Genomic DNA, 10,272 nt, shown 5'->3' with positions numbered 1-10,272 from the left:
CACTAGGATCGGCCGGGATCCACTGCCCCAGGGACTGAGGAGCCAGTGAACCGGGACACAGGGATCGGCCGGGAGCCGCTGGGATCCGCTGAACCAGGACACTGGGATCGGCCGGGATCCACTGGGATCCACTGAACCGGGACACTGGGATCGGCCGGGATCCGCTGCCGTGGATACAGAGGAGCCAGGGAACTGGGACACTGGGATCAGCCGGGATCCGCTGAACCAGGACACTGGGATCAGCCGGGATCCACTGGGATCAGCCAGGATCCGCTGAACCAGGACACTGGGATCGGCCGGGATCCGCTGGGATCCACTGAACCTGGACACTGGGATCGGCCGGGATCCGCTGCCGTGGGTACAGAGGAGCCAGGGAACCGGGACACTGGGATCAGCCGGGGGATCCGCTGGGATCCGCTGGGATCCACTGAACCAGGACACTGGGATCGGCCAGGATCCACTGGGATCCGCTGAACCGGGACACTGGGACCGGCCGGGATCCACTGGGATCTGCTGAACCGGGACACTGGGACCGGCTGGGATCCGCTGCCGTGGATACAGAGGAGCCAGGGAACCGGGACACTGGGATCGGCCGGGATCCGCTGAACCGGGACACTGGGATCAGCCGGGATCCACTGGGATCAGCCGGGATCCGCTGAACCAGGACACTGGGATCGGCCGGGATCCGCTGAACCAGGACACGGGGATCGGCCGGGATCCGCTGCCGTGGATACGGAGGAGCCGGGGAACCAGGACACTGGGATCAGCCAGGATCGGCTGGGATCCACTGGGATCCGCTGAACCAGGACACTGGGATTGGCCGAGATCCGCTGCCGTGTATACAGAGGAGCCAGGGAACCGGGACACTGGGATCAGCTGAGATCCGCTTCATTGGCTTCAGCTGAGCCACCTAACTGGGACATCAGGATATTGGGATCCGCTGAGCTCTGATTCCACAGATATGGATGAGCTGGTGAACCAGGACACCGGGATCAGCTGAGATCGGTTCCAATGGATCCAGAGGAACCAGTGAATCGGGACACCAGGAATGGCTGAGATCCGCTTCACTGGGATCAGCCGAGATCCACTTCGATGGATACGGATGAGCTGGTGATCCGGGGACCCCAGGATCAGCCGGGATCCTCTTTGACAGGTCCGGATGAACCAGTGAAGCAGGACACCGGGCTCAGGCGAGCTCCGCGTCACTGGATACGGATGAGCCGGTGAACCCGGACACTGGGATCTGCTGAGCTCCGCGTCACTGGATACGGATAAGCCGGTGAACCCGGCCGCCGGGATCAGCTGAGCTCCGCTTGGATGACTACGGCTGAGCCGCTCGAGCGGGACGCCGGGACTGGATGAGCTCCGCCCCGTGGCTCCAGCCGAGCCGAGAGCCGGGACGCTGGGAACTGCGGAGCCGCGGCCCCACGGACTCGTCCCAGTGGTTTTGGGGAGCGACCCCGGCCCCTGCAGGCGCCAGTGTCCGGCTCGGCCTCTTCCAAAACGTCTTTATTAAGAAAAAACCAAAGAGGCGCCACGTGCATCCGGCGCCGCTCCGGCTCCCGGGCCCCATCGAACCCCCCGGCCCCAGCTCCCGGCCCCACGGATCACCGGATCCCCTGGTTCTCGGCACGGCACCGGCACCGGCAGCTCCCCGAGAGCAGCCGCCGAGCGGATCAGATCATCCACTGGTCCTGGTCCTGCTCGGCACCCTCCATGTCCACCTGAGGCGGGAAACGGAATCGCTGGATGGAGAAGATCTCGGAGATCATCGGAGATCTCGTAGACCATCAAAGATCTCGTAGACCATCAAAGATCTCGTAGACCATCAAAGACCTCGTAGACCGTCAAAGATTTTGTAGATCATCAACGATCTCGTAGACCATCAAAGATCTTGTAGACCATCAAAGATCTTGTAGACCATCAAAGATCTTGTAGACCATGGAGTCCAACCCTTCCCATCCATCCCTAACCCGTGTCCCTCAGCACCTCATCCACCCGGCCCTCAAACCCCTCCAGGAAGGTGATTCCACCCCCTCCCTGAGCAGATTCCACCAGCTCCCAGTGACCTTTTCCATGAGAAATTTCCATCCTGAACTTCTCCAGTGGAGCTTGAGGCCGTTCCCTCTCGTCCTGTCCCCTGGCCCTTGGGAGAAGAGCCCAGCTCCCTCCTCTCCACAACCTCCTCTCAGGGAGTTGCAGAGAGCAACGAGGTCTCCCCTCAGCCTCCTCAAGGCTAAGCAGCTAGACACCGGGCTACTGGGCCACCAGGCCACTGGGCTAGTGGGCCACCACCTTACTGGGCCACCAGGCTGCTGGGCTAGTGACTTAGTGGGCCACCAGGCTGCTGGGCTAGTGGGCCACCAGGTTAGTAGGGTACTGTGCCACCAGGCTACTGGGTCAGTCGGTTAGTGGGCCATCGGGCTAGTGACTTACTAGGCCACAAGGTTACTGGGCTAGTAGGCTACCAGGCTACTAGGCTAGTGGGTTACTGGGCCACCACACTATTGGGCCACCAGGCTAGTGAGCTAGTGGGTTAGTAGGCCGCTAGGCTAGTAGGGTACTGGGCTACCAAGCTAGTGGGTTAGTGGGCCACCCGGCCACCGAACCACCAGGCTACCAGGAACTGGGCTACTGGGAAACTAGGGCAACAGGGCCACCAGGTCACTAGGCTACCAGGCCACCAGGCTACTGGTTTACGGGCCACCAGGTTACTGGGCCACCAAGCCACAAGGCTACCGGATCCCTGGGCTACTGGGAAACTGGGGCAACAGGGCCACCAGGTTACTGGGCTACCAGGCCACTGGGCTAATGGGCCACTGGGCCACCAGACTACGGGTTTATTGGCCCCCAGGCTACCAGAAAATTGGGCTAGCGAGCCACCAGGCTGCTGGGAAACTGGGCTAGTGGGCTACCAGGCTGCTGGGAAACTGGGCTAGCGAGCCACCAGGCTACTGGGAAACCGGGCTAGCGAGCCACCAGGCTACTGGGAAACCGGGCTAGCGAGCCACCAGGCTACTGGGAAACTGGGCTAGCGAGCCACCAGGCTACTGGGAAACTGGGCTAGCGAGCCACCAGGCTACTGGGAAACTGGGCTAGCGAGCCACCAGGCTGCTGGGAAACTGGGCTAGCGAGCCACGAGGCTGCTGGGAAACTGGGCTAGCGAGCCACGAGGCTGCTGGGAAACTGGGCTAGCGAGCCACCAGGCTGCTGGGAAACTGGGCTAGTGGGCTACCAGGCTGCTGGGAAACTGGGCTAGCGAGCCACCAGGCTGCTGGGAAACTGGGCTAGCGAGCCACCAGGCTACTGGGAAACTGGGCTAGCGAGCCACCAGGCTACTGGGAAACTGGGCTAGCGAGCCACCAGGCTACTGGGAAACTGGGCTAGCGGGCTGCCAGGCTGCTGGGAAACTGGGCTAGCGGGCTACCAGGCTGCTGGGAAACCGGGCTAGCGGGCTACCAGGCCACTGGGAAACTGGGCTAGCGAGCCACCAGGCTACTGGGAAACCGGGCTAGCGAGCCACCAGGCTACTGGGAAACCGGGCTAGCGAGCCACCAGGCTACTGGGAAACTGGGCTAGCGAGCCACCAGGCTACTGGGAAACTGGGCTAGCGAGCCACCAGGCTACTGGGAAACTGGGCTAGCGAGCCACCAGGCTGCTGGGAAACTGGGCTAGCGAGCCACGAGGCTGCTGGGAAACTGGGCTAGCGAGCCACCAGGCTGCTGGGAAACTGGGCTAGCGAGCCACCAGGCTGCTGGGAAACTGGGCTAGTGGGCTACCAGGCTGCTGGGAAACCGGGCCCCTAGGCCAGGCAGCAGCGGGCCCGGAGGCTAATCACCTCGTTAATCTCGCCGTCGTCGGGCGACTCGTTATAGTCGTTCATCTCGTCCATGTCCTGCATGTCCTCGTCGTCCTCGGAGTCCTCCTCGCTGTCCTCGTCGTCCTCGTCGTCCTCCTCCTCCTCCTCGTCGTAGTGCTGCGCGGGGACAGCTCCGCAACGCGCTCCCCACGGAACGGGGGCGCCCCCGACCCCCCCTGCCCCATTCCCAAGGGATGGGACCCCCCCCAATCCAAATTCCTGAGAGATTGGACCCCCCCCCGATTCCCAAGGGATGAGACCCCTGATTCCTGATTCCCGAGGGTTGGGACCCCCAATTCCCAATTCCAAAGGAACAGGACCCTCTGATTCCAAAGGGATGGGACCCCCAATTCCCAAGGAACAGGACCCCCTGATTCCAAAGGAATGGGACCCCCAATTCCCAAGGAACAGGACCCTCTGATTCCAAAGGGATGGGACCCCCAATTCCCAAGAAACAGGACCCCCTGATTCCAAAGGGATGGGACCCCCAATTCCCAAGGAACAGGACCCCCTGATTCCAAAGGGATGGGACCCCCAATTCCCAAGGAACAGGACCCTCTGATTCCAAAGGGATGGGACCCCCAATTCCCAAGAAACAGGACCCCCTGATTCCAAAGGGATGGGACCCCCAATTCCCAATTCCAAAGGAACAGGACCCCCTGATTCCAAAGGGATGGGACCCCCAATTCCCAAGGAACAGGACCCCCTGATTCCAAAGGGATGGGACCCCCAATTCCCAAGGAACAGGACCCTCTGATTCCAAAGGGATGGGACCCCCAATTCCCAAGGAACAGGACCCCCTGATTCCAAAGGGATGGGACCCCCAATTCCAAAGGAACAGGACCCCCTGATTCCAAAGGGATGGGACCCCCCAATTCCCAAGGAACAGGACCCTCTGATTCCTGAGGGATGGGACCCCCAATTCCCAAGGAACAGGACCCCCTGATTCCTGAGGGATGGGACCCCCAATTCCCAAGGAACAAGACCCCCTGATTCCTGAGGGATGGGACCCCCAATTCCCAAGGAACAGGACCCTCTGATTCCAAAGGGATGGGACCCCAAATTCCCAAGGAACAGGACCCTCTGATTCCAAAGGGATGGGACCCCAAATTCCCAAGGAACAGGACCCCCTGATTCCAAAGGGATGGGACCCCCAATTCCAAAGGAACAGGACCCCCTGATTCCAAAGGGATGGGACCCCCCAATTCCCAAGGAACAGGACCCTCTGATTCCTGAGGGATGGGACCCCCAATTCCCAAGGAACAGGACCCCCTGATTCCTGAGGGATGGGACCCCCAATTCCCAAGGAACAAGACCCCCTGATTCCTGAGGGATGGGACCCCCAATTCCCAAGGAACAGGACCCTCTGATTCCAAAGGGATGGGACCCCAAATTCCCAAGGAACAGGACCCTCTGATTCCAAAGGGATGGGACCCCAAATTCCCAATTCCTGAGGAACAGGACCCCCTGATTCCCAATTCCTGAGGGATAGGACTCCCCGATTCCTGAGGGATGGGACCCCCCAATTCCCAAGGGACGGGACCCCCTCCGATTCCTGATTCTAAAGGGATGGGACCCCCCAATTCCCAATTCCTGAGGGATGGAACCCCCAATTCTCAATTCCCAAGCGATAGGACCCCCCAATTCCCAAGGGATGGAACCCCCCACCCAATTCCTGAGAAAAGGAACCCCCCAATTCCCAAATCCTAAGGGACGGGACCCCCCAACAATTCCTGATTCCCAAGGGATGGGACCCCCCAACAATTCCTGATTCCCAAGGGATGGGACCCCCCAACAATTCCTGATTCCCAAGGGATGGGACCCCCCACAATTCCTGATTCCCAAGGGATGGGACCCCCCACAATTCCTGATTCCCAAGGGATGGGACACCCCAATTTCCAAGGGGTGGGACCCCCTCAATTCCAAAGGGATGGAACCCCCCGATTCCCTAGGGATGGAACCCCCCATTCTCAATTCCCAAGGGATGGGACCCCCCCAATTCCCGAGGGATCCCCCCCTCCCACCTCCGATGCCGGCTTCCCGATGGGAACGAGGTTGTTGTCCTTCTCAGCGATGCTCTGAAGCTGAGGGAGGAGTTAATTAGTCCCCTAATTAGTTAATTAGACCCCCTCATTAGTTAATTAGCCCCCCTCATTAGCAAGTAACAGGCCTAGGAGCCCCCCTCATTAGTTAACTAGGACCCCAGAACCCCCTTTGTACCTTCTTCATTAGTTAACAAAGGCTCTAGATGCCTTCTCATTAGCTAATTAACCTCTTAATTAGTTATTTAGGAGTCTAGGAGCCCCCCCACCATATAAACACAGACAAAGAAACAGTCATCATTAGCTAATTAGGGGCTTACAGCTCCTCTCATTAGTTAATTAGGGGCCTAGGCACCCCCCTCATTAGTTATCGAAGATCCTAAAGTCTCCCCCTATTAGCTAATTAGCCCCTCTAATTAATTAATAAGCCTCCACAACAATTAAAAACCTTTCCTTATTAATAAATTGGGAACCTAGAACCCCCCTCATCACTTAATTTGGGTCCTAGAGCCCCACTCATTAGCTAAATAGCCCCCTCGTTAACCAATTATCCCCCCACTCACTAATTAGCTGCTCTCATTCACTAACTGTAGCCTAGAGACACCACTAATGACTTAATTGTGGTTCTACAACCCTACTCAGTACCTAATTATCCCCCTCATTACCTAATTACTTGCTCCCATTAGCTAACTGTAGACCAAGGGACACCTCTAATGAGTTCAATGGGGTCCTAGAGCCCTGCTAATTAGTTAATTATCCCCCCTTATTAACTAATTTGGGGCACAGAGCCTCCACCATTAGTTAATTAGAATCCTAGAACCCTGCTCATGAGCTAATTATCCCCGCTCATTAGCTAATTGGACTTCTAGAGCTTCTCCATCACTTCACTGGGGTCCTAGAGCCCTGCTCATTAGCTAATTATCCCCCTCACTCCCTAATTACCTGTTCTCATAAGCCAGCTGTGGGCCTAAAGATACACCTAATGAGTTAATTAACGGTCCTAGAGCCCTACTCATTAGCTAATTATCCCTCCTAATTAGCTAATTAGGGTCCTAGAGCCCTGCTCATTAATTAATTATCCCCCTTATTAGCTAATTTGGGGCCTAGATCCCCCTCCATCACTTCACTGGGGTCCTAGAGCCCTGCTCATTAGCTAATTATCCCTCCTAATTAGCTAATTTGGGGCTTAGATCCCTCTCCATCACTTCCCTGGGGTCCTAGAGCCCTGCTCATTAACTAATTATCCCCCCTTAGTAGCTAATTTGGGGCCTAGATCCCCCTCCACTACTTCACTGGGGTCCTAGAGCCCTGCCCATTAGCTAATTATCCCTCCTAATTAGCTAATTTGGGGCCTGGAGCCCCCTCCATCACTTCATTGGGGTCCTAGAGCCCTGCTCATTAGCTAATTATCCCACTCACTCACTAATTACCTGCTCTCATTAGCCAGCTGTAGGCCTAAAGATACACCTAATGAGTTAATTAAGAATCCTAAAGCCCTAATCATTAGCTAATTATCCCCCCTTATTAGCTAGTTCAGGGCCTAGAGCCCCCTCCACCGCTTCCCTGGGGTCCTAGAGCCCTGCTCATTAGCTAATCACCCCCCTAATTAGCTATTTTGGGGCCTAGATCCCCCTCCACCACTTCACTGGGGTCCTAGAGCCCTGCTCATTAGCTAATTATCCCCCCCTTATTAGCTAATTTGGGGCCTAGAGCCCCCTCCATCACTTCACTGGGGCCCTAGAGCCCTGCTCATTAACTAATTATCCCCCTCACTCACTAATTACCGGCTCTCATTAGCCACCTGTGGCCCTAGAGATACATCTAATGAGTTAATTAACAGTCCTAGAGCCCTGCTTATTAGCTAATTATCCCTCTTAATTAGCTATTTTGGGGCCTAGAGCCCCCTCCACCACTTCACTGGGGTCGTAGAGCCCTGCTCATTAGCTAATTATCCCCCCTTAGTAGCTAATTGGGGTCCTAGAGCCCCCTCCACCACTTCACTGGGGCCCTAGAGCCCTGCTCATTAACTAATTATCCCTATTAATTAGCTAATTGGGGTCCTAGAGCCCCCTCCATCACTTCACTGGGGTCCTAGAGCCCTGCTCATTAGCTAATTATCCCTCCTTAGTAGCTAATTTGGGGCCTAGAGCCCCCTCCATCACTTCACTGGGGTCCTAGAGCCCTGCTCATTAGCTAATTATCCCCCCTTAGTAGCTAATTTGGGGCCTAGATCCCCCTCCACCGCTTCCCTGGGGCCCTAGAGCCCTGCTCATTAACTAATTATCCCCCCTTATTAGCTAATTGGGGTCCTAGAGCCCTGCTCTTTAGCTAATTACCCCCCTTATTAGCTAATTCGGGGCCTAGAGCCCCCTCCATCACTTCCCTGGAGTCCTAGAGCCCTGCTCATTAACTAATTACCCCCCCTTATTAGCTAATTTGGGGTCCTAGAGCCCCCCCACCGCTTCCCTGGGGCCCTAGAGCCCTGCTCATTAACTAATTATCCCCCTCACTCACTAATTACCTGCTCTCATTAGCCAGCTGTAGGCCTAAAGATACATCTAATGAGTTAATTAAGAGTCCTAGAACCCTGCTTATTAGCTAATCATCCCCCCTAATTAGCTAATTTGGGGCCTAGATCCCCCTCCATCACTTCCCTGGGGTCCTAGAGCCCTGCTCATTAGCTAATTATCCCCCCTTAGTAGCTAATTTGGGGCCTAGATCCCCCTCAACCGCTTCCCTGGGGCCCTAGAGCCCTGCTCATTAACTAATTATCCCTCTTAATTAGCTATTTTGGGGCCTAGAGCCCCCTCCACCACTTCACTGGGGTCGTAGAGCCCTGCTCATTAGCTAATTATCCCCCCTTAGTAGCTAATTGGGGTCCTAGAGCCCCCTCCACCACTTCACTGGGGCCCTAGAGCCCTGCTCATTAACTAATTATCCCTCTTAATTAGCTAATTTGGGGCCTAGAGCCCCCTCCATCACTTCACTGGGGTCCTAGAGCCCTGCTCATTAGCTAATTATCCCCCCTTATTAGCTAATTGGGGTCCTAGAGACCCCTCCATCACTTCACTGGGGTCCTAGAGCCCTGCTCATTAACTAATTATCCCTCTCACTCATTAATTACCTGCTCTCATTAGCCAGCTGTGGGCCTAAAGATACACCTAATGAGTTAATTAAGAGTCCTAAAGCCCTGCTCATTAGCTAATTATCCCCCCTTATTAGCTAATTTGGGGTCCTAGAGCCCCCCCACCGCTTCCCTGGGGCCCTAGAGCCCTGCTCATTAACTAATTATCCCTCTCACTCACTAATTACCTGCTCTCATTAGCCAGCTGTAGGCCTAAAGATACATCTAATGAGTTAATTAAGAGTCCTAGAACCCTGCTTATTAGCTAATCATCCCTCCTAATTAGCTAATTTGGGGCCTAGATCCCTCTCCATCACTTCCCTGGAGTCCTAGAGCCCTGCTCATTAACTAATTATCCCTCCTAATTAGCTAATTTGGGGCCTAGAACCCCCTCCATCACTTCACTGGGGTCCTAGAGCCCTGCTCATTAACTAATCACCCCCCTAATTAGCTAATTTGGGGCCTAGATCCCCCTCCACCACTTCCCTGGGGCCCTAGAGCCCTGCTCATTAACTAATTATCCCCCCTTATTAGCTAATTAGGGGCCTGGATCCCCCTCCACCGCTTCCCTGGGGTCCTAGAGCCCTGCTCATTAACTAATTATCACCCCTAATTAGCTAATTTGGGGCCTAGATCCCCCTCCATCACTTCCCTGGGGTCCTAGAGCCCTGCTCATTAGCTAATTATCCCCCCTTATTAGCTAGTTTGGGGCCTAGAGCCCCCTCCACCGCTTCCCTGGGGCCCTAGAGCCCTGCTCATTAACTAATCACCCCCCTAATTAGCCAACTGGGGGCCTGGATCCCCCTCCCCCGCCTCCCTGGGCCCCCAGAGCCCCTCCCGCCAGCTAACGACCCCCGGTTCCCCGCTGAGCGGGGCCGCCGCCGGGGCCTCACCCAGGCCTGGTGCTGCTGCTCCTGCTGCTGCAGGTCGCTCTCGTCCCCGCACGGCCGGTCCAGGTTGAACCAGAGCGGCTCCGTCAGCCGCGGCAGCAGCGACGGGAACAGCGTCGACATGGCCGCCGTCGCCACGGGAACCGGAGAACCCGGAACCGGAAGCGGAGAACCCGGAACCGGAAGCGAAGAACCGGAAGCGGCGCGGCGGGAGTGTGCGCAGGGCGCATGCGCAGGGGGAGGAGGGAGGGGGAGGGAGGGGGAGGCGGGAGGAGGGAGGGGGGAGGGAGGAGGGGGAGGGAGGGGGAGGGAGGAGGGGGAGGGAGGGGGAGGAGGGAGGGGAGGGAGGGGGAGGCG

The 10,272-nt window shown here is 56.7% G+C and overlaps 1 protein-coding gene across 1 annotated transcript; it reads right to left on the bottom strand.

The window, feature by feature from the left end:
* Window positions 1-1,493: 1,493 nt before the first annotated feature.
* On the bottom strand, window positions 1,494-10,066 carry LOC138735023 (anaphase-promoting complex subunit 15). The gene is made up of 4 exons (XM_069882885.1): window positions 9,919-10,066; window positions 5,884-5,943; window positions 3,839-3,976; window positions 1,494-1,724 (listed from the first exon to the last, which is right to left on the bottom strand). The coding sequence occupies exons 1-4, from the start codon at window positions 10,036-10,038 to the stop codon at window positions 1,677-1,679; spliced, it is 366 nt and encodes a 121-aa protein (XP_069738986.1). The 5' UTR covers window positions 10,039-10,066; the 3' UTR covers window positions 1,494-1,676.
* Between the last annotated feature and the right edge of the window lie 206 nt (window positions 10,067-10,272).

This window comes from Phaenicophaeus curvirostris, unplaced genomic scaffold, assembly GCF_032191515.1.
Source record: "Phaenicophaeus curvirostris isolate KB17595 unplaced genomic scaffold, BPBGC_Pcur_1.0 scaffold_387, whole genome shotgun sequence".
NCBI lineage: Eukaryota > Metazoa > Chordata > Aves > Cuculiformes > Cuculidae > Phaenicophaeus > Phaenicophaeus curvirostris.
This window is presented reverse-complemented; position numbering and strand designations above follow the sequence as displayed.

Excerpts from the sequence above, each read along its gene's own strand:
- LOC138735023 (XM_069882885.1), bottom strand. The coding sequence starts at position 10,038 with ATGTCGACGCTGTTCCCGTCGCTGCTGCCGCGGCTGACGGAGCCGCTC. Across the intron at positions 5,944-9,918 it reads AGCAGCAGCACCAGGCCTGG|CTTCAGAGCATCGCTGAGAA; the intron begins GTGAGGCCCCGG and ends CTCCTCCCTCAG. Across the intron at positions 3,977-5,883 it reads TCGGGAAGCCGGCATCGGAG|CACTACGACGAGGAGGAGGA; the intron begins GTGGGAGGGGGG and ends GTCCCCGCGCAG.